At 35.0% G+C, this 27,465-nt stretch overlaps 2 protein-coding genes across 2 annotated transcripts in view; one reads left to right on the top strand and one right to left on the bottom strand.

Annotated features, from left to right (window-relative positions):
* The window catches only part of LOC115215209 (ribonuclease H2 subunit B), a 37,781-nt gene extending 26,201 nt beyond the window's left edge, over positions 1–11,580 (bottom strand). The window contains exons 1-3 of the mRNA XM_029784418.2: positions 11,424–11,580; positions 3,883–3,954; positions 371–478 (exon numbers count right to left, since the gene is read on the bottom strand). Of these exons, the coding sequence (XP_029640278.1) occupies positions 371–478; positions 3,883–3,954; positions 11,424–11,490 (247 nt within the window). The 5' untranslated portion in view covers positions 11,491–11,580. The remainder of the gene's footprint in view (positions 1–370; positions 479–3,882; positions 3,955–11,423) is intronic.
* Positions 11,581–25,327: 13,747 nt separating this feature from the next.
* LOC115214784 (protein GVQW3-like) lies at positions 25,328–25,903 on the top strand. Its single transcript, XM_029783815.1, has one exon. The coding sequence runs from the start codon at positions 25,328–25,330 to the stop codon at positions 25,901–25,903; it is 576 nt and encodes a 191-aa protein (XP_029639675.1).
* Positions 25,904–27,465: the final 1,562 nt, after the last annotated feature.

The raw sequence follows: 27,465 nt of genomic DNA, 5'->3' as shown, positions 1-27,465 counted from the left end.
AACCATTGAGCAGTATAATGATGTACTAAGCTCTCCAAGGGAAGGGTACACAACAGAGACTTGTGATGGATTTATGACAGTGCAGATGGTGCAACTCAACGAAGGTCCCATTGAAAATATGCATTTTCCTATCATCCTATATTGAAAATTTCTTGTTATTTCAGTGTTCAATAAATACAATTAAAAACAAGTTTCTAATTTCATTTTTAATATTTTTAAAAATGTTTTTTTTATCAATTTTGAACATATTTTTCAATCATTATCATCATCCTTTAACATCCGTTGTCCATGCTGGCATGGGTTGGACGGAAAACAGTTATGTTGATATTGTAGTTTATTGAGAGATAGAGAGTTTAAAGTAATCACCTACCTTCAACAACATAATTGTTAAATAACCAAGAGCGAAATTCTTCTTTGTAGTTTGTAACTTCAAATACATTTTGATTCTTATGAGTGAAGAGAAATATGCTGCTGTTATCTGCAGATTTAAGGGGGAAACATTGAAATATTAATGATTCTCAAAGGTAATGAATGACAAGTTGTAATGCAATTATCACAAAACAATAGAAACAACCTGAAAACGTATAGAGTAGAATGATGTAGAATTTGAGAAATATTGATTTAATATTTTAAAATTACTCATGTATTTTAAATAGAGCAAATTTTAGGAAACATGCTCAGAACACCAAAGCATGGAATAAACTTATTGCATCAGTTGTTAGATGTCAGGCGACTGCATCCTTCTCAAAACTCCATCCTTCCAGAAATTCATGAACACTACTCCAATGCACCCTTCCTCTTTACGGCTCTTTTGCTGTATGTTTTTCTGTCTTTTTGTCTTTTATTCTGTGCATTGTGCACATATTTCTAGTCTTCACTGTCATCTTTCTTTATTTGACATATATCTTTTACTCTTTTCTGATAAGCTGTTATGCATCAGAGCAGTGTGAAGAATAGTTTTACTGAAAAAGTATGAAGATTAGGATGATAAATAGTAAGGTATCTAACAGTTGAATCCACAATAGTATATCTCCAACAGTATCAAGGGAATTATCTTGATCAGTATACAAGAAATGAATAGATAGGAGCCTTGTATTATATTATCAGTGCAACAATACGAACATAAAACACTGTGAATTATCTGGCAATTGTATCAGGTAAGAGAACTTTAGAGGTAGCATAAACATTAAAACTGCTAACAGCATGAATAGCCATAAGACATAGAAAATGAATAAATAACTTCAACAGATGTTTTATAAAATGGAATACAATTTGCTTTTTTACTTTTATAAATGTAGAAATAAAAGGAAATATAAAGCTAAAACATACCTGAAACATCATAAATTTAAATAAATATATTACACCTTATTGACTAATCTTGGATTAAGCAGTAAATATAATTTTAAACAAAGTGGAACAGGCAAATATTGGTACATGAGAGAGAATAAAAAATCAAAAATCTGGAACTAATTTTTTTTTTAATCTTGTACACAATATTTAGATCTGCACACTTTAAGATCTAAACAATTATATATATATTTTGTTAAAGAAAATTCTAAAAAAATGTTTATGGTTCTGATTAATTTCTGTGATGGGCTAGGTTACCATATTTGTGTAATATATGTAATTCTCACAGTTCTTCAATAAACCTGGTTTTCAGGCTGGTGGTTAAGAAATTTGTTTCCCAACCACATGGTTACACACTCAGTCCCACTGCATGGTACCTAGGGCAAGAGTCTTCTGCTATAGCACTGGGTCAACCAAAGCTTTGTGAGTGGATCTGTACCCTACTCCTTTTTTTTTTTACTTGTTTCAGTCATGTGACTGTGACCATGCTGGAGCACCACCTTTAGTCGAGCAAGTCAACCCCAGGACTTATTCTTTGTAAGCCTAGTACTTATTCTATCGGTCTCTTTTGGTGAACCGCTAAGTTATGGGGACGTAAAAACACCAGCATCGGTTGTCAAGCGATATTGAGGGACAAACACAGACACACAAACTTATACACACACATACATATATACAACGGGCTTCTTTCAGTTTCCGCCTACCAAATCCACTCACAAGGCTTTGGTCTGCCCAAGGCTATAGTAGAAGACACTTGCCCAAGGTGCCACGCAGTGGGACTGAACCCGGAACCATGTGGTTTGTAAGCAAGCTACTGACCACACAGCCACTCCTACCCTATACATGATTTGCATAAAAAGTAAAGGTTTCAATCTCTATATATTAAAATAGCCAATATAAAAGTTGATTGGCCGGTTGATTTCACCAGTCACACTTTATATCATACAGAGAGAGTAAAAGAGAGATAGAGAAAATAAACATAAAAGGTACAGGATGAATGTTCTAACGCTTTCTGATAAATACACATTTTTCTTTTTTTTAAATTTTACAGAGACAAGTTTCCAATGGAGCAGATTGCAATTATGTTGATAAAATTTAGAAAAATAGCACATTTATTATAAATATACAAATGTTTTATTTAATTCTTAAGCAATAAATACTTTTCTTTTGATATTCATTTCATTGTTTTGTATAAGCATCAAGAAATTTAATAAAAAGATAAATTATAATTTATAAGGGAATAAGTTGATTAGACTGACTTATTTTATTGACCCCAAAAGGATAAAAGGCAAGGTTGACATTGGTAGAATTTGAACTCAGAACTTAAAGATAGATGACATACCATTCTATATTTAAGAGATGAGGAATTATTTACATTATTGACATTTGACGGATATTTGTCCTCATCTTGTTTGTTGTTACACACAATGTTTCAGCTGATATACCCTCCAGCCTTCATCAGGTGTCTAGGGGAAATTTCGAACCTGGGTTCTCATTCCTAAGGTATTTTTCGATGATGTTGTTATTATTATTATTATTATTATTATTAAAAGCACCATCCGATTGTGGCCGTTTGCCAGCCTCGACTGGCACCTGTGCTGGTGGCACGTAAAAGCACCCACTACACTCACGGAATGGTTGGCATTAGGAAGGGCATCCAGCTGTAGAAACATTGCCAGATCAGACTGGGCCTGGTGCAGCCTTCTGGCTTCCCAGACCCCAGTTGAACCATCCAACCCATGCTAGCATGGAAAGCGGACGCTAAACGGTGGTGATGATGATGATGATGGGTATATGGCATAGTGCTTAAGAGCATGGGCTACTAACCCAAGATTCCGAGTTCGATTCCAAGCAGTGGCCTTAATAATAATAATAATAATAATAACAACAACATCATCATCAAAAATACCTTAGGAATGAAGACCCAGGTTCGAAATTTCCCCAAGACACCTGATGAAGGCTGGAGGGTATATCAGCCGAAACGTTGTGTTAACAACAAGATGAGGACAAATATCCATTGAATGTAAATAATGTAAATAGATGACATGCTGCTAAACATTTTGCCTGGTGTGCTAACAATTCTGCCAGCTCACTGCCTTAAGTTGAACTATAATTACTGTATGTATGTCCTTTTCCTGATGGTAGCAGTATACTCTAGGTTACCAATAACACTGAAGATACGAATATTCAGATTTTATAAATACTGAATCTGATTATTTAATTCCCTTAAATGAACTAAATGAAGGATCATTCTGTCTTTTAGAAACAGATCATCATTTAATTATTCCAGTAAAAACATACACTCAAATAATTATTTCATCTGCTGACGTAATTCATTCTTGAACTGTCCCTTTTTTCAGGGGTTAAAGTAGATGCAATTCCAGGTAAATGTCAGCCAAATAAAACTATATTCTAAGCACGTGCAACACTTGCATGTGCGTGCATGCATGTGTGTGTGTTTTTATTAAAATATTTTAAAAGTTGTATGTCATAAAATTGTTTCCAAACTCTAAATAATAATTTGAAGATTTTTACCTGTGCAAGGATGTCGGAGTTTGTAAAAGACTGCATCACTTTCAACACCATCAACAGGATTGATGGCAGTTTCTAGAAGAAACAGAAATACATAAAGTAAATATAAGCAAATAACAATGTTGTTCTTTTATTTGAAATGATGAAGAACAGTGAGAGTTTCAAAGTTAAAAATAAAATAATTTTATAATAAAAGCATATAAATGTTGATTTTGTTCATTTTTGATTTATTGAAGAACATGACAGAAATTTAGAGGTTTTGTATTGTGTGTAAAATTTTATAATATAGATGCAGTTACGGGTGTGTGGTTAAGAAGCTTGCTTTGTAACTATGTGATTTCAGGTTCAGTCTCACTGTGCAGTACCTTGGGCAAGTGTTGTCAATCACAGCCCTAGACTGACAATTTTGTTGACAATTCTTGCAAGTAAATTTTGTAAATGGAAACTGTGTGCGTTTCTTTTTCTGAAAAGCCTAGTTTATCCAGATTGTCACTTAGGCATTCACTCACAACATCAAGTGCACCGATTATTATTGGCATAAATGTGAATATGTATGAATGTGCATACATATTTTTGCATGGGTTCGATGGTTTGACTGGAACTGGTAAGCCAGAGAGCTGTACCAGGCTTGAGTCTGGTTTGTCTTGGTTTTTACAGTCAGATACCATTCCTAACACCAACTAATCCAAGAGTGTAGTGGGTGCCTTTTATATATCGCCAGCACTGGCCATGACTACAATTTTGTTTGGCTTGATGTGTCTTCTCAAACCGAAAGGTCTCAATTACTTGTCATTGCCTCTGTGAGATTCAACATCCAAAAAAGTATGTTCCACCACCATTTTTTTTTAAATTCTGTAATCTAATATTTGTTAAATATTAGAGTTAACAAAATATTTTCTGTGTATGGTACCGATTCCAAATATGATTATATCATACTTTCTGTACGAAGTCTTAGTTCATAAACTTAAATATGGACATAAGTTTATGAACTGGGACCACTGTATATATTTGCAGATAGGTTGCAATTTTTTTTAAACACAAATTTCAATAAAAATCAGGAGTGCAACCTTTCAAATCAACATCACAGGGAACTGAAGTAGATGGCAGCATATCAGTAGTCCAGGCATGTACCCTGGGCTTGGGCTTTTCAGTTTTCAAGTTATGCAAACATTTTTGTGATGTCTGTTTACTAGAAAGCGGAAGCAGGAAGTCTGCATATTGGTCTTTTTGACATCGATTCATTCCGATTTTTAGTTAAAAATTATAATAATTGCAAACCCTAATCATAAGTAAAAGAAAGAGTTATGCAGTAGGCTTTAAGTTGAAAGTGGTGGGTTATGCAAAAGAACATGTAAACATATCTGCAGAAAGAAACTTTACGTTAAAAAAGGGCCATGTAACTCCCCAGATTATAGTGCAACCTATCTGCAAGTCAACCACAAATGCCTACTTTGACAACCCCAAACTAAGGGTGTGACCTATCTGTGAGCATATACAGTAATATCTCATAAACAAAGCATGAGTTGTTTCAAAGATCTGAATAGGGGAACTTGGTTAATATTGTTTTTAAATGATGACATTCTTATTGAATTGTATTATCAAGTTGGCTATTACATTTGTTAAAAAGATGATGTGGTTCTCACATTCCTTTAGCCCTTTTGTTGCCATATTTTTGTTTAAATATACTTCATTGTTTCAGTTCACATTGAAAATATTGAAGAATTTAGTATAGAAACTGTCATTATTAAGCTGGTGTTTGGCATATAAATCAAACTGAAGATTTTAAATTAGAATATTTTAAAACAGGAAGGGTGATTTTAGATGGTTGGTATTAAAAGGGTTAACAAACCTAGTTTATACATTTTTATTCTCTCACACAACCTTTATTTCACCTAATTTCAAAAGTAATGAAAGAGTTAATAAAACAATTTTCTTATTAAGCTGGTACTTGGTACATAATTTAACACAAAACTTGATGGAAGGTTTTAAATCAGATCGCTTTAAAACAAGGAATTTGTATGATAAAACCAAGACAGTCTCAAACAAATGAGTATCAGAAGGATTAATGGTTAAACAATTCCACTTAATAATAACAGCACTGAATCTTGCACAGACTGATTGCTAATTACAATATTAATGAAACAAAGTTGAAGAAATTAATGCATTGAAAATTAGTACCATTACCTGGTTTATATGACACCTTATTGATTTATTATAAGATTAACACATATATAAATGGCCTTTTTTTTATGCTTGTGACAGATGGTTTTCATTACTGGACATTATCTGCAGTTATGTCTATACTCCCACCTGCCACAAAAGCAAATCACTTCTGAGAAGTAGCAGCTGCAATAGTTTTCCATCTGCCTTTCTAACAACAGTATTTACATGTGAAGATATCATGGTTAGAAATACTAATATTCTCCCTTGTTTTGGCTTTTGATGTGGCTGTTTCCCAGTTCATTGTTTCAGACTTGAATTGTCTAAGTTAGTGCTTTTCAACCATGGCTTTCAAACATTCTTGACATTTTTTTTAAAGTATAATAAAAACTTCTGATTTAGAAAGTTTTCATGCATATTCAGAACTACTAGTACCAAAACTAAAATGTTTTGAAAGATATCAAGCAAAAGTCTGTTTTCACCTGAAGTTGCACTATTTTCCTTCATTCATTGACTTGAGCTTGCTACAACTTTAATATGGACAGAGTCACACATGCATGCACACACTGGCATGAAATGATTATAGACAGATCAATCACAGAACAATAAATGAGCATTATTGATCTGCATGTGCTATGACCTTCAATTACCAGTGTTGGAAAAGCTAGAAGCCACTCAGTCAGTTGTTATTTATTCTTTCCTCAGTGCATTAATTATCACTCACTGCCATGGCAGAACTACCTTTGAAGAAAGCTTGTACACTTATGCAAAACAACTGTGCATTTCAGACCAATAGGGAAGTAAAGAGCAACAAGGCACTCTGCCTTCTCTGTCCTGTGGCAATAAAGAGTTTGATGTTGTTTAATGCTGAGAGGCACTACAAAACTCATTCTGCAGAACATGATTGCTACCAAGAAGAATCAAGGCAAAGAAAGTTGGAATTCTTAAAGTCAGCACACACAAAGCAAAACAAATTTGGGCATAAGAAGCATCGGGTGTGGTGTGCAAGAGAGATGACTGCACTGGTATGGCCATGTGATGCATATGGATAGGACAGCTGTGTAAAGAAGAGCCAATCTCTAATGGTGGAAGGACTCTGTGGAAGAGGTAGACCCACGAAGACATGGGACAAGATAGTGAAGCATGATCTTTGAACATTAGGCCTCATGGAGGCAATGACAAGTGACCACGACCTTTGATATGCTGTGCTTGAGAAGACTTGTCAAGCCAAGTGAAATCGTAGTTATGGCCAATGCTGGTGCCAATGCTAGCACTCATGCCAGTGGCACAAAAAAGCACCTGTGTTGATGGCACATAAAAGGCACCCATTACACTCTTGGAGTGGTTGGGTTTAGGAAGGGTATCCAATTATAGAAACCATGCCAAATCAGACCATAACTTGGTGCAGCTCTCTGGCTAACAAGTTCCATTCAAACTGTCTAACCCATGCCAGCATGGAAAGCAGATGCTAAAGGATGATGATGATGATGACGTAAGTGATCTAAAGACATAACAATGGCATCATACAGGATTAGCCACCTTCTGGCTTGCCATATGAAGCTGCATTTAGATGGTGAAATCATGAAACAAGCTATTGTTGTGTTCACTGAGATATTTCATTCTAAGATTCAATAAAAGGCTAAGAAAATACAACTTGGCAAGAACACAGTAACTTGAGTTGAATACACATCTAGTGACCTACATGATCAGTTTCCCAGTAAGCCAAGGGATTTTGTTTGCTACTCTACTGTTCATGACAGCACAAAATATATTACTAGTTCAGAGCAATTAGTTGCATTCATCAGAGGAGTCATGTCAGACTTCCAGATTTATGAAGAATTTCTCACATTGTGATCCATTCATGGCTCAACAAAAGGGACAAAAATATTCTGTGAATTTTATGCAAGCCCTATAATAAGCACATTTGGATCTATCAAAGCTGTTTTCGTTTACCACAGATGGAGGTCCTTCTATACTTGGACAGAAACAAAGTCTTCAAGAACTCACTGCCAGATGGTAAGCAGAAGACGACCTTATTCCTGTGAAATGACACCACTACATTATAAACCAGGGAAATATCATTGCTAAGTCACTGAAAATGGCCAATGTAACAGAGGCCGCAATATCAATCATAAATTGAATTTAAGAAAAGCTCTGAACCATCATAATGGAGACATGCTCATGTACACTTGTTGTTTGGTGGTTAAGCTGTGTCACATGTCTCAATAAGTTCTAGAAACTTCTCTCAAAAATCAAAGTTTTTGTTGAAGGGAAGATAATCTTCCCTCAGCTTGGCAACAAAGAATGGATTGCTGATTTGGCTTTCATGATTGATATCACCACACACTTTCTGGCTTCGAACTGTGCCCTTTGAGGAAAGGACAAGTTCTGACATGAATTGTGCAGCAGTGTGTACTTTCATTGCAAAGCTTCACTTTTGGAAGATGCAAATTGCATATGGCACTACATCCCATTTCCCCTTATTTTCTGAGCACAATAACAAATCATGCAACAGAATCATTAGTGACTTGATAGATGAACTTGAATGCCATATTTATGACATCAAGATTTCCTGCTCTTGAAGAAAATATTTTAAGCACCTTTGGAGATAGATGCGGTCACCAATCCTGTTGAATTTCAAATGAAGCTCCTAGACTTGCAGTCAAATGTGGAGCTGATGTCTGCTTTCAAGGCTAATCTACTACTTGACTTTTGGAGTTGAATCCCACAGGGGAAATGTCCTAATGCACAGAAAAATACCTTTGGGTGTTTGGTTCAACATGTGAGTGAAGCGCCTTTCAGTAAACTGGTGGGTATCCAAAACAAAATATGGCAACCCACTGACTGCCCATCATATCAATCAGCTTTTGCATACTACATCTTCCACCATGAACCCTTGTTTTGACAAACTAGTTCAAAGTTGAAAGCAAAAAGCAAGTTTCACATTATATTCCATTGCTCTATGTTTTGTTACAGTCTTCCCTCTATAAAGAAAATAAATTTTTCTTTAAATGACTTGTTTTACTTTTTTGATGCAGCCCCCTAAAAAAATCCAAGTTTTGGATTTAGCTCAGATAGTAAAAAGTTTGAGAACCACTGCTCTATGTCATTGTCAGTACCCATCACTTTTCACTGCTAGCATGAATTGGAAAGATTGGCATAATCTGAGTCAGTACTTATGTAGAGTTATTGTCCTCCTCATGATTAAATATGCAGCTCCAAGAAACTATAATTTCCAACGTTGTAATGATATTTACAAGAATGGATGTAATTCCCAACAACCACAAAGGAAAGAACTAAATGTGCATCAATATTAACATTGGTTAATGTTTAAGTATTTTCCTTGTTTTGTTTTTTAAATATTAAGATTAATGTTTACAATATTATCCAGAAACGAAATCGAAAAGAAAAGATTGTGCAACTGGTGTAAAAAAAAAATGTGTAGAAAATGAATCTGAAAACGAAAATGTGCAGAAAGTAATGGGGGTGAGAGTGGCAAGAGGACTTCGGAAAATTCACAAGATCCGAGTTTTTTTCTCATAACTTTTAGGAAAATTGTTTTTTTTTAATGAAATTGTATATAAATTCCTGTAGATTATGATTATAAAGAAATTTGAGGGTAAAATCTTTTCCGAGGGGGTGGGGAGAGGACTTCGGAAAATTCACAAGGCCCAATTTTTTCGCCCATAACTTTGAGGAAAATGAATATCTTTTAATGAAATTGTATATACCTTTCAAAAAGCATGTATTATATGGATGCCTAATGTGCCACAAACGCCTTAATTTTGTTCGGAAAAAAGTGGGTGGAAAACCGAAATTATTGGAAAATGTTTTTCTTTTTTCCGATGAATGCATTACGGTGACCTAATATGCCACAATCTGCAATCAGGGATCAATATATCCATAGATTTTTAAGAGGTATGTGAAAGATATTTTGTTTTAATATACTTTTACATGTTTTACACACACAAATACCAACGTGGTTTTTATGATTTTGTATCATTCTTCTCTCTCCTGTCCAGACTTCGTTACCACTAATTTTTATAACTTCAACATTTCCAATATTATTCTTTTCAAACTCGTTTGAATTTTCACTCTAATGTAATTCACACTCTAGAAAACGTATTTCTGCAAAATGTTATCTTAAAATATGGGTAAAGAAAATGGGCTAATGCAGTTTCGCACCTCACCTTCAAAAATGCATTTTTTTGGAAAAAATTTCTTCGTATTCCTAGTTATGGTAAAGGTGCACTTGTAAAATTTTAACGAAATTTTAAAGAAAGAAACAGCCCCCGCTTTCCGGACAAAAAAGTGTTTTCTTTCATACTAGGTCATCGTAATTCATTCATCCAATAATTCCGGTTTTCCTCACACACCCCTTTTTTCCGAACAAAAATAAGAGGTTTGCGACACGGCATCCGTAATGAAACGTATTTATATAAAACTTCATTTAAATAAAAACCATTTTCCTAAAAATATTACAAGGGAAAAACTCTCCAGAAAAGAGTTTACCCACAAATTTCTTTATAATCGTAATCTATGCCGTTTGAAAGGTATTTATATAAAATTTCATTTAAAAAAAAAAAACCATTTTCCTAAAAGTTATGAGGGGAATACTCGGATCTTGGGAATTTCCTACACATTTTTTACACTCGTTGCACATTTTTTTTTTCGATTCCGTTTCCAAAAACAAGGAAAATACTTAATGGACGAAAGTAATGACATTAATGAATTTCCCTTTAAAAGTTTTTTTCTTTTTTATCTCAACATTATTGTTTACTTCAAATTCACTTCAAAACCATAATATTCTCCCAGCAAAATAAAACTCATTTATTTTCTAGTTATAAAAAACAAAATATTTAAGGCTTTAACTGAAGTTCTGATTATTTTTCAAATATGAGACATATTGTTTTGTATGCTAAACCAAATAGGCATAAGACATCCAGACTACATCTTTACACGGTCATCAAAAAAACCAAACATTTTTTAGTTAATTTTTTAATCATAAAATACTTTAATCATGCCTGGAGTTTTTGTATAACTTAAAACACTACAATTATTCGTCAGCGGTGTATTTACGAAGGTTACGTTCCAGCTGGCTTACAACAAACGAGGGAGTTTGGACGTAGGCGCTCGAATTACTTGAAAAATCCGCCACCAAATCTCCTTAGATCAAACCCTACGGTCTTGGAAAAGAAAAACAAAAAACATAGCATAAGGTACTTCAAGAGGGATGTTCGTGGCTGGAATACACCTTTGATCATAGAACTGCTAGATGGAAGCTGACCTGGTGCTAAAAATGACAACAGTGTTAATGTTACGTAAGAAAAGGCTGTGATAAGCATTTCAGTACAAAATAAAATATATGTCATTGTTTTTCTTACTGTCAATCAACATAAAGTATTGTTTGGGACCATCATCTAGGAAAGCTTCCATCTCTGTTTTCGGCATGCTGAGAGTTGCACTTCGAACTTCACCATAGAAGGAGAACACGGTGAATAGCGAGGAGGAGTGAAATGGCGCGAAATTATCACAAAGCTTAATTAATGTTAGCACGAGTTTGATAACATTTACAAAAAAAACCACGACGTTTATTAAATTTAATAACTTTTTGTTTAATTAGTCTTTCTACTTTTTGCAACTATATCGATAACAAAATACGTAGATGCTATTTTCTTTATGTTAGCCGTCTATTTTTCTGTCTAATATTTTCTTAGTTGAACTAGCTTTATATTGCTGACACAACGTAATTCACTAAAATATAAAGACACCAATATTCCTTCGTATATTTCATTTACTTTTAATAACTATTTTAAAGTGACTTTGGTTTATACTGACTTAATATGTTTTTTTCTTCTTAAGGTTTTCAATTTATTTTCATAATTCCCTCTTGAAATTTATCGGAAAATAGTTTCACTTGGTAATTAATTTTATTAAAAAATTTATCAACAGAAGCAGCCTAAAATATAACATTACTTTAAATGAATTCATCTGATATTTCTTTAATTGGAATTAAAGCCCGGGAGTTTCAGTGGCTGGTAACTGAGTAGTGATCGTTCTCAGGGAATATTAGTGACAGGGAAAAGGAAAGTTTTAACTAATTATCTACTTAGGGGTGGGACTTGTTTAATTCATTAATACTGTTGTAAACAGATTGTAGGGTAAAGGACATTTAATTCTCTATAAATTCCCGCAGATGGTTGTTTAACTCTAAATTAGTCCTGACTGTGCAAAAATGTGAAATACAATAAAACGACGAAAAACATTTTTAGTGGTGTGTGCTGTTGTAAATGCACAGCGAATAAAATGTAGGCGGACGCTTAAAAAAAACATGGAATAAAATGTTTTTTTTTTTAAAAAGGCTTCTCCCATTGTTTTGCAATGTAGGATACAAAAAAAAACTGGAAAAACTCCCGACAAAAACGGAGAAATTCCAACATAAGGAGGACTGCTACCGATTTATTATCGAAGACGCTCCAGTCGTGACCGTTCCGTCGTTTATAAGGATTTGATATTTAGGGGATCTAAAGAAATAGATATTTAGGGGAATTCTGCTGCTTTTTCTAACAAATGAAACGACCACGTAAAGGCGTTTTGTTGGCTTGCAACATTACGTCAAATAGTGTTGAGACACCAACACATTTTAGTAACCTGTTATTACACTTCGCCAAACTTAAAGACAGGAGCTTCGACTGATACTGATGAAAGCCAGGGGTCGGTTAAGAGTGTTAGTATCGATCGCTGGATGGATGGATGTCCATGTGACTGTACAAGGAACCGATAAACGCCGGAAACGATTTGGGGCACTGATGATGATGAATTATTAGTGAATTTAGGTTTGAACCTGCTATTTTCCTGCCAAATATCTGTGCAATAACTAATATTCCACCATTACATATTTGTCATTAAATATTCCGACTATATCAGTTTGACTGAATTTTTATTATTATTTACCAATTTCACTAAGTATTTTAATTAAATTTATTTAAATATGTATTGCAAAGCTGCAATGACAAAGAAGAACGAAGGAATTGTGGTTTGTAAATCAAGAAATTTTTTTATTAATTATACTTTGCAAATCATTTATGGTGAATTTTTTTTTTATCGCAGATACATCTTTGCTTAATGATACTGAGAATAAAATATAACCAAGTAAAACTTATTCTGAAGCTCCAACTCCGTGTATCATTTCTGTTGAATACAGTTGTCTTTGAAAAAAAACAACAATACAGCACCAAGCGCTTCGACTGGTCGCACACCACAAGCTTCAGCGGAACCACCTACTGATGAAAGCCAGCATGCTCGTAGCAATTTGTAAATTAATTTTTTAAATTTACATGATGGGAGATTGATAACTTATCTAAAATTCCATGAAAGGGATGAATGATTTAAGAGGTTTGCCAGTCCCTATTATACGCATTCATCTTGAGTCTCTCTCCCTGTTCAGTAATCACCAATACAGTTACTCAAATGCCAGACCTACTGCAGAACTACTCTCTTATGTCACTCAACAGTGATCTCATATATGAGAATTTCAGCAAAGCAACGTTGTTCCTTTGGGATCTTTTCGGTTTGAACGGCAGTTTTTTCTAGCGGTGTCATATGAAATTGTCACCCATAATTATGACCCTAGTATCGATCTGTTGCATTTCAATCTGTTTTAGGGTTAGGAATGGGGGGAAGGGTATCTTTTTTTCTTCACAAATGTAAATAAACCCAATCTGTTTCTTAAACAAGGGACATATCCATACGGCACAAAATGTTTTCACCTTAATAGACGTCATTGATTGGTTGAAATTGCAGAAATTGAAGAAGAAAAAAACACAAATATCTTACAAACCATAGAATTTTCTCAATAAAGCCAAGAGAAAAATATGTTTTATAAACACATTCTACCAGTATACGAAGTTTAAAAGTGTTTAGTTACATGGAAATTATTTTAAAAAACTGCCGTTCAAACCGAAAAGATCCTTCCTTTGTCCTCAGTGGCAACTCTATCTGGCAACTTTTGGTATGAGAATTTCCAAATTAAGCTACCCATCACTGAGTTCCATCTATCTCCCATCTCTTGACCAGACATGTCCTACTATTTTAGAGTATGATTAGAGAAGATTCTCTTTTTTGTATTCTTTCAAAATATGTGTAGTTATGTCACACACACTCTTCCATCTATCTGCCTGTCACTATCTGTATATATGTATACACACACACACACAGGGAGTTCAGGTTAAATTCGACTGTTTGCATAAAAGGTAAAGAAATCAATATCTCATGCAAAAATTAAAATATTTTTAAAGATCACAAAATATCAACTAAATAATGGCTGGGAGATTACAGTTTATTCAAAATAGTTGCCCTCAACTTTCACTACTGCCTCAAGATGACTCTAGAACATGTGTTGCAAGCATTTCTTCACTATGTCTCCGGGAAGCTCTTTGAACACCTCCTTGATCTTGGTCACTTACTCGGCCTTAGTGTTGCAGAAAGACTAGTTGGTGTCTTTCTCAACTGCATCCCACGCATAGTAATCCATGGGATTACAATTAGGGGGATTGGGAAGCCTGAAATTGGGGCTGGTGAAGTCGTAGAAGTTCTCCGATAACTATTTCTGTCTCTTTCTGAAGTTTTGGCAAAGAGCCAAATCCTGCTACTAAATATATGGCTTTCCAGCAGCAACCCTCTCCAGCCAGAGGGTGACCACAGTCCCCAGCAGCTTCACATAGCCATCTGAATTGAGTATAAGGTCCTGTTCAAAGATATGAGGTGACATGATGTCACCTTCGTGGGAAACACACCCAAAGACTATCACAGTTTGGAGGAACCTGGTTTTCATGATACATGGGACATCACATGGATTGTAGACAAACAACCTGTTGTTCTTGGTGTTATGCAACTGGTCGTGAAGAATCAGATCATCACTGGCTCAATGAGATACCTCAGCTTATTCGAGAGCTTCTTTGCCTTCGTCACGCAATTCTCCTTAGCCTTGATTGTCAGAATTTGTCACTTGTGCCTCTTGTATGAGTGGTTGCAAAGTCCTCATTCAGGGCCAGCTTTATGATGGTAACTCCAAAGCTCGGATCTTCCCTTACCTTGTCCTGCAGTTGTTAGACAAATTCCGCATATGGATGCAGTCAGAATGCCTACTGTGTCCCTTCAGTCAGTCTCTAATTACACTGTGTTTCACCTGTTAGAACACAGAGTCTTCAGACAAATTTCAGAGTTGCAAGAGATTGACTTGACCAAAATAAAATTATTATAAACCTCTATGATGGTATTAAGTAATCTTTCTTCCAACAGTTAATGCTAAACAGATGTCTGTCTGTTTGTATGTAATCTCAATGCCAGTACCATGCAAAAAGCACCCAGTACACTCTGTTAAGTGGTTGGTATTAGGAAGGGCATCTATCTAGAAACCATGACAAAGCAGATGTAGCTTAATGCAGTCCTCTGGCTCACCAAACCATGCCAGCATGGAAAGCAGGTGTTAAATAATAATTATGATATATATATATATATGTGTATATATATGTATATATATATCAAACTAAAGTTATAGAACAAACAAATGCAAGGTCATCCAGTAACATTTCATAACTCGAATATTTAATCATAAAAATACATTTAGACATCACGTAAGATGGAATATAATACATCTGTACAAGCATATAAGAAAGTGCAAGAAAAAATGTGTGAATTAAAAGTTAATACTTTAGCGATTAAGAAAAATATATTTTTTTAAAAAAACCATTACAACACCTAGAAGGTAAGACATAAAAATATAGTATAAAGTAATATATATATATATATAGGTATATAAAAATATATAGAAAAATGTAAAAATATAGGAAGCATATAAAAATATATAATGTAAAATAAAATAAAGGTTCATCGTTTAGAAAATCTTATAAAATTACTTATCAAATAAGATGTGAGAACCGGAAGTAGTTTTCCATTGATAAATAGAGTTTCTAGTCTTAGAATTACTGCTAAGGAAATGAATGTGATTGGAATTTATATCAGAAATGCTAAAACAATATTAGTATTTCTGATATAAATTCCAATTGCATTCATTTCCTTAGCAGTAATTCTAAGACTAGAAACTCTATTTATCAATGTAAAATTACTTCCGGTTCTGTTGTCTTCTTTTATATAGGTAGTTCTTCATCTCAGTTTTCCAAAAGAATATCTAACCATTACTCTACATTTAGACATAACAATACTGGACTTAGTAAATTAATTTGGTCTCCAAAGGAACATTATAAACAATTTGATTAGGAATGGAATATTCTATATATATCCTTGCAAACTTTGTACTTCCGACATATGTTTCAAAGAAACATATGTCAGAAGTATAAAGATTTGAATAACACCTGCGTTTAACTCCATTTATTTATCTATGTCATACAAAAACATTTCACCAGAACTATCAAGATCAAGACTAGCAATCAAATTTTGACAGTTGGAATCTCTCAGTACTTAATGTGATTTGGTTTCCAGTATTCTGTATCTTAGGACCAGTCCACATCACAAAACTTTTTGAAGACAATTTTCAGTTGAAAACAATCCTTTTACAGAAAAACTTTTGTATCAGTAAGATTATAACACCTATTGACACCATCCCACCCTGTCCACCCTTGTCCTAACAGCACATATTTGCATGAATCAGCATGAATTCCAACTATAGCAAAGAGATTTCTATCTCATCTATAAAGTTAGTTTGCGCCATTTTCTTGTGATGGTAAGTTACATCTTCTGTTCCAGCAACTTCGGTGTTTTTGTGAATTTAATTTGGTAACCTTGGTTACACTAGCACTACAGCTGCAAACACAGCCATAGTGTGAGAACAGTACATAGGTCATTATGCTCAAACATTAAGGTCAAAATATCTGGTATAACAGCTATGGCTACAAATTCCATCAACAGCTGCTCTATAGTGCAGTTGTTAAGTGATTGCTGGCATGTGCAGTTTCATATTCAGCTATATATATATATATATATATATATATATATATATATATATATATATAAGTACACCTCATAGTGTTACAAGGTGATGCTACTAGATATATTTAAGCATAACTTGATTTCTGAGAGAGTGACAGATTAACAAGACTATATATTGCTCTTCATTATCACCTATGTATATTTGCCTGTTTTCCAATATGAATACAGTCTGTCCATATATATTTTAAGGGTTTATTCATCACTTCCAAAGAGATTTCAATTTGCCAACATTTTTCTAGTTTTTAAAAAAATTCTTGCTTGCAGATTAAAGTGCTTTGTTTTTGTTGAAGAATCTAAAGAAACCGGCTTTAGAAAAAGAATGTGCTGAAGGAAGTAGTTCATTCCTGAAAGAAAGTGAAGCAAACAAGACTTGGGGAAGTATGTTTAGCATTCAAGTCAATGGTAAAGGTGACAAATCTTCGGTTTCCATCTGTCATGAATGACCATAGATGAAGGTCCTTGTTATCCACCCCATTGGATCAGTGTCGTCTGTAGCAGAACAGTCTATCTCTCCAGTATAGGGTGTTTGATAGGATCCAAGCCTAGGCAGTATAGTATTGAGAACAGGTTGTTGACCTTCAGTATGTCCCCTACTTTCCACACCACTGATGAATCCAAAAGAACAGCATGGTCATTACACTTTGGCACCTGTGTCATTGCAGAAGTTGCTAGAAGAAGGTTGTAAATAACATTGAATTGCCTCAGGTGCTCTGGCACTGACATTTTTTCTCATAGTTTACTCCCAAATCCTTTCCTGTGGCTATGTATGGCTGCAAGGCAAAGGCAGTTTGGATGCAGGATTTTCTTCCCACTGGATGGGTTGCCTTACCCAAGGCTAATGTGTTCCATTTTTGCCCTACTGACTTGGTAATTAACCCATAGTTTGCCCTATGTCAGGTGCTGCTACTTCAGGTCAAAGTAGGCATGGGAACAACAGTGGCAAAGAGGTAGTTATACACTCTTCCAAATCCTAGAACTCCTGTACCAGGGTCTCACTGCTGGATGCAGTTTAAAGATATAACAAGACATGAGGTAACAAGTTAACTGAGGACAAGAAGCTTAAAAATGAAGTTACATGTGTTATAGATATGATGGTTGCTCCCATCAGTTTCAATAAATGAGTGTTTAAAGGAGAGGACTTAAAGAAAGTAATATCAAAAAAAAAAAAACACACCAAGAAGCTGCATCTATTTGCAATGGATGCGTGAATATAATTTCAGTCCAAGTATAGATTTTGCTATGAAGTCACAATGGGGACGTTAATGATTTTGATTTTGCCTGGAATTGGGCAAGTGTGTTATAAATATAAGGATTCTATTAATGATACAGTTAAGGGAAAACTTAAGCCTAGGAGGAAATACAAGGACCAAAGCACCTTCTCTTGAGAACATAAGAAAATGGAATAAAAGATTTATCAAATATGGCTAATCCTTCCTCCAAATGAATTAATAATAAACTCTACTACTTCAGCGAATGTTTTGATGTGCAAAATGTAACAATCAATGCCTAGAACCTTCAAAATTACTGACTTGTTTAGAACAAAGCAGTAAATATCAAAACAATTTCAAACTGTTATCAAAATCATGAAAGTGTATTTGTGGAAGCAGGAAAACTGTGTTTCCTGTTGATGGTAAAAACAGATACTGCAGTTTAACTCCTATCCAACTAGCAAATAGCTCATGTGTTCACAAAGGATAACACCCATGCACAGGAACTGAGAAAATTGTCAAACCATTTTGAAAATCATTGTCATTCTACTGCATTGTGTAAAGCAAGAAAATGGATAATTCCTTTAATGTACACTGCTGAAGATCTGAAGAATCAGTTGATGCCAAAACTGTTGGAAGCACCATATTTTTGTCTGCAGTTTGATGAAACCATGAACTTTAAGAATGATCCACAGTGTATGAAAGAAAAAATAGCTGTTGGGAATTACATTTTTGTTTGTTATTCAGAAAGTAAACTACAGGTACACTTACATTCTCTAGTCTGCATAAATTCAGGAAAACTGAAAGCTTATCTAGAAGCAAAAAGATAATATAACAGACATGGCGGGGAAAGAAAAGATCCATCACTTGTATCAAAGAAAATGCCAGAATCATAGTTTTCACTATTATTGTTTCTGGCTGCCAAGAAATTGAAAACTTGTTGCAATGAAAGAAAATTGAAATGGAAGAATTTCTACCAAGTGTGGTGATGATTGTCAACACTTTGCATATAAGTGAAAAATATTTCAGCTATCAATGGATGAGACAATATTTGATGTCACATAAGATGCACTTTTTTTTACCAAAGATATGTCTAAAAAAAACCCACCCTGGATCCTATATTGCATGCTAAGACCATTTTTTTCTTGAATGTTCACTGCTGAAATTAGGGTATGTCTACTATGACTGCATCTTTTATACCACCAAATACGGTACTATATTAAAGTGACTTTTCAGAATGAAATGATTAAGTAACTCTAAAAAATAATTTTAAGCAGACTAAGGATTAAAGTTCTGTATGAGTATTTAGCATACATGCATATATTTAACATATAAGAAATTATGACAAAGAACTGTGTCCTCATTCTATTTACAATAAAATAACATACTTTTGTGAATCTGTATTCATTTCTCTTTATCAATCAAATCCAAATTTAGGGATCATCTGACCTGTGGATTGCAATCAGAAAGTTCCATGTTTTGATAAAGTCATGAATAAAAAGCAGGAACAAAGAAGTCATCAAATTCTATGTTCATGAAGACTTTACGAATTACAGCTTTGTTTCAAATTTCTCAATTTACATTTAGCATTTTATGTACTGAATCAAAAAGTCTGATTTAAGCACCATGCCCACAATTTCTAAGGGGGTAGGGATTGTGACTGCCACTCAAGTAATTTATTGGTACTTTATTTTATTGACCCTGAAAAGATGGAAGGTAAAGTTGACCTCAGTGGGATTTGAACTCAAAACGAAAAGAGCCAGAAGAAATATCTCAGAGCATTTTCCAATGTTTTACTGATTCTGCTAACTTGCTGCTTTGACCTTGGTGAGATCTAAACTCAGAACATAAAAAGTAGAGGAAAAGTAATTTCCCTGGCTCTGTAATGGGTTCAATCACTACTATCAATCTACTATAATAATACTCTTGTGTTTTTCTCCGTCACAACATATGAATGAGAAAAGAAGGGGTGATAGATGAATAAGGAAGGAAGGGGTAATGGCAAACTGGTGGGATGGTGAACATTCAACGCTGAAAAGAAAAATCAAACAGCATTTCAACTTTGTGTGAGTATATGTGTGTATGTGTGTGCATATACAAGGGAAGTATGTGAATGTATGTGAACGTTGACAAGTGTATTAATTCGATTTACCATCCATATTTATATATAAAATACTACAATTAGCCATCATTTTTGATGGCATGAGGCCAGCTAGTATATATATATAATATGCTATGCGCCTTTTTTTTTTTGTGAGTAACACTTTAGTATTTGAAGCTGTTGAATTCATTCCAATTTTAAAATCTTTGCTTTCTAAAGCATTTAAGATGAGCTGGAGTCATTTTGCTTATTTTTTTACATTTGTCTCATAATGCTTAATGAAATAGTTTTTAAAAAAAATTTTTCAACAGCATTTCTACTCTCTTGCTATAACAGCATCTCTACTTAGTTGTTTTGTTTGTCTTTCGTGTTTGAAAGTTCATTCTAAGTGCTTAACTAATTTTATTTTATGTCTAATAAAATACAATGTGCTTCACATCAGTTATGCTGGATGATAGAAGCTAAAACAGCAAGTGGAGTGGCAGTGAATGACAGTTGGAGATGTTAAATGCAGGTGAGCAATAGTGAAATGCTTTGCTCCCAAGTCATCAGTATCATAATCAACATGAAACTAAACTTTTATTGTAAATTATCATAAATATATTTTATCAATTTTACACACACACACACAAATTTATAAATTTTTTACATACATATATGTACATGTGTGTGTGTGTATGCATGTATACATACATACATCATACATACATACATATATACATACATACATACATATGTATACACACACATACAGACACACACACACACACACACACACACACACATACATATATATATATATATATATATATAATATATATATATATATTACACACACAGACATATGTACAGGTATGGATAGGCACATAGAGCAAGTGTCTTCTACTACAGCCCAGAGCTGACCAAAACCTTGTCAGTAGATTTGGTAGACTGCAACTGAAAGAAGACCAACAGATATATGTATGTGGATAATTAGGGATGTTAAAATATACATACATACATGTACATATGTATGTATAAATTATAATGGAATAATTACCATGAAGTATTGTATAAAGGATCGTGGGTAAGGTCAAAACGATGCAAATTAAATGCAAGGTAAATCACAAGAAAACAAATATGTGAATTAATGTAGACTTACCTTGTATTCAATATTTCGGGGTTATGACCCCATTTTCAAGAAACAGATGAATGTTGCTCATGTGCACACATACACATCGGCAACATTCGTCTATTTCTTGAAAATGGGTCATAACCTTGAAATATGGCTGTGTGGTTAGGGAGCTTGCTTCCCAACTACATGGTTTCGGGTTCAGTCTCACTGCGTGGAACTTTGGGTAGGTGTCTTCCGCTATAGCCCCGAGCTGACCGAAGCTTTGTGATTGAATTCGGTAGGTGGAAGTTACTGCCGTGTGTGTATGTGTGCGTATAGCTGCTCAGTGCCTCTCCGAAAGAGAGAGAGGGGATTGAATACAAGGTAAGTCTACATTAATTCATATCTATATCTATCTCTATATATATATATATATATATATATATATATACAATATACAATATATATATATATTTATATACATAGATCATCATCATCATTTAATGCCCATGTTCCATACTAGCATGGCTGGGACAGTAAAAGAGCTGACCAGGCTGAAGCCTGCACCAGTATTCTGTGTCGGTTTTGGCAGGATTTTTACAGCTGGATGCCCTTCCTAACGCCAACCACTCAGGAGAGTGGACTTTGTGATTTTTATGTGGCACAAGTACAGACAAGGTGAGTAGTGATTTTTACATGGCACAATCACAGGCGAGGTCAATTTTGGTAAGGTTTTTACAGCTGGATGCCATTCCAAATACCAATCACTTTACACTGTGGACTGGGTGCTTTTAAGTGGCACCTGCACTGATGGGGTCACCAAGTACTTGCAAGACAAAGACTTTTAAGAGGGGAGGAGGTGATGATGAAAAGGTTACAGTAAGACAATTACAGGTGTCTTGCTATAGAAGAAGTACAAGGTTACCTGACCAGAGAGAGAAAGATCAGGAATGAAGACAGAAACAAGTGTGCTACTGCAAAGAAAATACACGGTTGCCCAACCTGAGGGAAGTGCAGGAGAAAAAGAGAAAGAGAGAGGATGGAGATGTTGGCAAAATGTTGGGCATACTCACAAGGAACAGGGATCAGAGTATAAATGAAATGATTGATTAAAGAAAGAAAGAGATATAGATGGTGGCAAGTGCTAGGGCATACCCTTGAGATTCAAATGCCATAATATTATTGACAGGGTATTGCAAAAGGAGTGTGATTAAAGAGTGCGAGTAAGTGGCAAAATACCTGGGTATATATATATATATATATAGTTGGAGGGGCTACTGGATAACGATAATACAGAGGACAGGATTGGGGAGTGAGAGCTAGGCATAGTGAACAAAGGAGGAAATGTGAGAAAGAGAAGAGATGTAGATTGGTTTGTTGAGGTAGGGTGAGGGAAAAGTTTTCTTGTTACATGTAGGGCTAGCAGATAGCAATAATAGAGTGAGACAAGGCATGTGGGTCGAACACACAGGTCAGGGGCAATCAGAGAGCAATGATACAGTAGCACTAGGCCAAGATTGATGAGTGGGCGGTAATTATAGTATATGAAGTGGAAATGTGAGGAAGAGAAGGGATGTAGAGACGTTGCTTGGTTTGTTGTGGTAGTGTGTGAGAAGTTTTCATTAAGTGTGGGTGGGACACACAGCGCTTCTAGAACTGATGTGGGTGGCTCTTCTCAAGATCTTCATATTGCCAGACATCTCAGTCCATGGTCATTTCCTCCACGAGGTCCAACATCCTGAGATCAGTCCTTATCACTTCATCCCACATCTTCCTGGATCACCCTCTTTCACAGGTACCATCCACTTTCAGTGACCAGCACTTCTTTATGCAGCTGTCCTCATTCATACACATCACATGTCCAAACTAACGTAGTCTTCTCTCTTGCATGCTACATTTGATTCCTCTTATGCCTAACTTTTCTCTCAATACATTTGCACTTTGCTGTACTATCTTCATTTCTCTCCAGTCTATGCATGTCTTCTGCATTAAGAGCCCATGTCCCACTACCATGGAGTATAGCTATTCGTATACAAGCTTCATGTAGTCTACCTTTCATATATATATATATATATATATATATATATAAAATCAAAATAAGCAACAGGATATCAAGAAGTATGACTCTTTCAAGTGGCTCCATTTAATTGAACAATGCAATCATTACATCAGTTTAAATGCAGAGCTATCATCAGCTGCACAAATAAATAAATAGAATTTTAATCAGTTGGACACAATATTGTTTATTAACAATCACCCATAGTACCCCATGAAAAAATTTCCTCTGTATTAACATCACAGGTTTTATTAGCATTTGCCCATTTAACTGGTAATTAGCATCATGATTTGGGGTCTTCCCCTACCCAGCCCCCTTTAGAGACAGATACTTTATACCCAATTTATGACTCTAAAAATCTTAACAATATTTATGACCATACCTAGCCATGAGCAGTCAGCTCACTCTTGCTCTTCATTCTAAACAGACACAGTCCTCTAGTCTTAGATTTAGTAGTTGATAAAAAGATTAATAAATTAAAAATGAACCACAATCCTTTACAAGCTATGACCCCAGTGGGCTTCATGCATTTCTTGGAAGTGTAGTCTATTGTTAGCTACAATAACGATGACATGGATTTCTTTCATCTTCTGCTATGTTAAAGTATTTGCTTATTTTGATTTTATTTTGATTTTATTCACCTTACTTCGAGCTGTGCAGATAATACCAGACTGACTTGGTGCTTCAACTTAAGTACCTAATTCAACTGAATCTCAATTATTTCTTATATATTTATATATATATATATATTGTTGTATTTAGGGATGGTCATGTTGCCAGTTTAGCCAATAAAAACACATGCACTATATATTTGGTGTTAATTTGCTTCAGCTTTATTTATTTGTAAAAAATAAATAAAACTGAAGCAAATTAACACCAAATGTATAGTGTGTGTTTTTATTGGCTAAACTGGCAACATGACCATCCCTAAATACAACAATGTCTATTTCAACACCCGATTTCACACCAAGAATCTTGCAAAACAAATATATAAACGTATATATATATATATATATATATTATAATATATATATATATTATATATATATATATTATATATATATATATATATATATATATATATAATATATATATATATATATTAATAATAATAATATTAGGGAATAAGTCCAAACTTACTGGGAAAAATTAGATTTAGGATTAAATCCAATTTTATAGTATAAATATATTATATTATATTAAATTAGAGATAAAACCACTATTAGGCAAATTATTGCCTAATAGTGGTTTTATCTCTAATTAATATAATATATATATATATATATATATATACACACACACACACACACATACAAATATATACATGTATGAGTGTGTGTGTGTTTGTATGTGTATTTGTATATGTGTCTATGTGTTTTACTGTCCCATTGCCTTGACATCAGGCTGTAGTTGTAATGAGTGTTACTGCTATACAAGTGAAGCTCTTTTTTATGTGGAACCTTGTTTTCAAGGTTCCACGTAATCATGTTTGGCGATGGTGAAATATTATCTTATTTGAGGTTGGTGAGGGGAAGGGCATCAAAAAGAGATATTTCATATGACTGAAACAAATAAAAGTAAAAAAGAAATATACGAGGGGTGTATGAAAAGTTTTGAGCCTAACCTAGAAATGGGGCTGCTAGGTAGCTGAAACAATTTTTTCTGGTAAGTACAGTCTTTTTGGAGTATTCTTGCTCATTTTCATGATTCTGATATTTAAATTTTTTTTGTTATAGATTTTTGAATAAACAAATGTCAAGGTTACAAGGAAAATGGAGAAAACTGAGTATCGTGCTGTCATAAAGTACCTTCATTTGAAAGGCATGACTCCATCAGAAATCCATAAAGATATGGTGAGAACCTTAACAGACAATGCTCCTTCATATGCAACAGTCAAACGCTGGGCAAATGAATTCCAGCATGGTAGGGAGAGTGTGGAAGATGATCCCACACCAGGGAGACCTCCAACTACAACCACTGAGGACAACATTGACCTTGCTCTTGGTATGATAATGGAAGTTAATCGAATATCATGTCGCCAGATAGCCGAGAGATTGGGCATCTCAAATGAAAGAGCAGACAACATTGTGAAAAAAGAACTTGGGTTCTCAAAGGTTTCTGCAAGGTGGGTCCTTTGCCTTTTGACTCCTGAACAGAAATGCACCAGGTGCACTTTGTCCATGAGCAATCTGGAACTGTTTGAAGCCGATGAAGAGAATTTTCTTGCTCGTTTTATTACTATGGACGAAAGTTGGGTTCATCACTACCAGCCTGAAACCAAAGAACTATCAAAGTGGTGGAAGCACACATCTTCTCCTACCCCAAAGAAGGCCAGGTCATTCCTTCAGCTGGCAAGGTCACAGCGTCAGTTTCTTGGGATTCTCAAGGTTTCTTGCTGATCGATTACCTTGAAAAGGGTCACACTGTGACAGGGCTGTATTATTCTCAGCTACTGTAATGCCTCCAAGAAGCAATAAAAGAAAAAAGGCAGGGAATGCTCACCAGAGGTGCCCCTTTTCATCACGACAATGCTCCAGCCTAAACCTCAGTGGTTGCCATGGCAACAATTAAAGATTGTGGATACGAACTTTTTCCCCATCTGCCTTATTCGCCAGACTTAGCCCCCTCTGACTTTCACCTATTCCCCAAAATGAAAAAAGCCCTGGCTGGTTGCCATTTTGCCACTGACAATGACATCATAGATACTGTAGGAAGTTCCTTAGAGTCTCAAACAAAAGAGTTCTTCTATGCCAGGATAATGGCACTTCAGCACTGCGGGAGAATGTGTTCAGCCATCAAAGGGGACTATGTTGAAAAATAAATCATCAGAAGTCTTGTACTACGTTTTGTTTTTTTGAGGTTCAAGACTTTTCAGACACCCCTCGTATATATATTAAAAGCACATCCGAGCATAATCATTGTCAGCACCACGGATTGGCTCCCATGCCAGTGACACATGAAAAGCACCATTCGAGTGTGATCATTGCTAGTGTTGCTTTACTGGCACATATGCTGGTGGCATGTGAAAAACAGCATTTGATCATGCTCGCTGGACTGGCTCCTGTGCAGGTAGCATGTAAAAACACCTTTTGAGCATGGTCGTTGCCAGAACCGCCTGACTGGCCTTTGTGCCGGTGGCACGTAAAAGCACCCACTACACTTTCAGAGCGCATGGCATTAGGAAAGGCATCCAGCTGTAGAAACTTTGCCAGATCAGATTGAGCCTGGTACAACCTCTGGCTCACCAGTCCTCAGTCAAACCATCCAACCCATGCCAGCATGGAAAGCGGATGTAAAACGATGATAATGATGATGATGATATATTTCCTTTTTTTCAAATTTTATTTGTTTCAGTCATTTGCCTGCGACCATGCTGGAGCACTGCCTTTAATTGAGCAAATTGACTCCAGGACTTATTCTTTGTAAGCATAGTACTTATTCTATCGATCCCTTTTGTTGAACCATTAAGTTATGGAGCTGTAAACACACCAACATTGGTTGTCAAGCGATGGTGGTGGGGACACACACAAATACATGCATGCATGCATACATACATGCATACATGCATACATACATACATACATACATACATACATACATACATACATACATATGTACGATGGGCTTCTTTCGGTTTCTGTCTACCAAATCCATTCACAAGGCTTTGGTTGGTCCGAGCCTATAGTAGAAGACACTTGTCCAAGGTGCCACAGGGCGGGACTGAACCTGGAACAATGTGGTTGGGAAGCAAACTTCTGACCACACAGCTACTCCTGCAATAAATATAATGGTAGAGAATATGGAGACAAGTACATTTATTTCCTTTTATTTTAAGTTTTGTCATACAGCATATTTTTAGTCGTAAGCTGGAACATAACTGAGAGCTACGTCCGGATAATATATCCCACTAAACAAAACTCATATATATATATATATACATATGTATGTATATATTACATGG

This window comes from Octopus sinensis, linkage group LG8 (genome assembly GCF_006345805.1).
Source record: "Octopus sinensis linkage group LG8, ASM634580v1, whole genome shotgun sequence".
NCBI classification, from domain to species: domain Eukaryota; kingdom Metazoa; phylum Mollusca; class Cephalopoda; order Octopoda; family Octopodidae; genus Octopus; species Octopus sinensis.
This window is presented reverse-complemented; position numbering and strand designations above follow the sequence as displayed.

Coding starts and splice junctions, on each gene's coding strand:
- LOC115214784 (XM_029783815.1), top strand. CDS start 25,328: ATGACTCCATCAGAAATCCATAAAGATATGGTGAGAACCTTAACAGAC.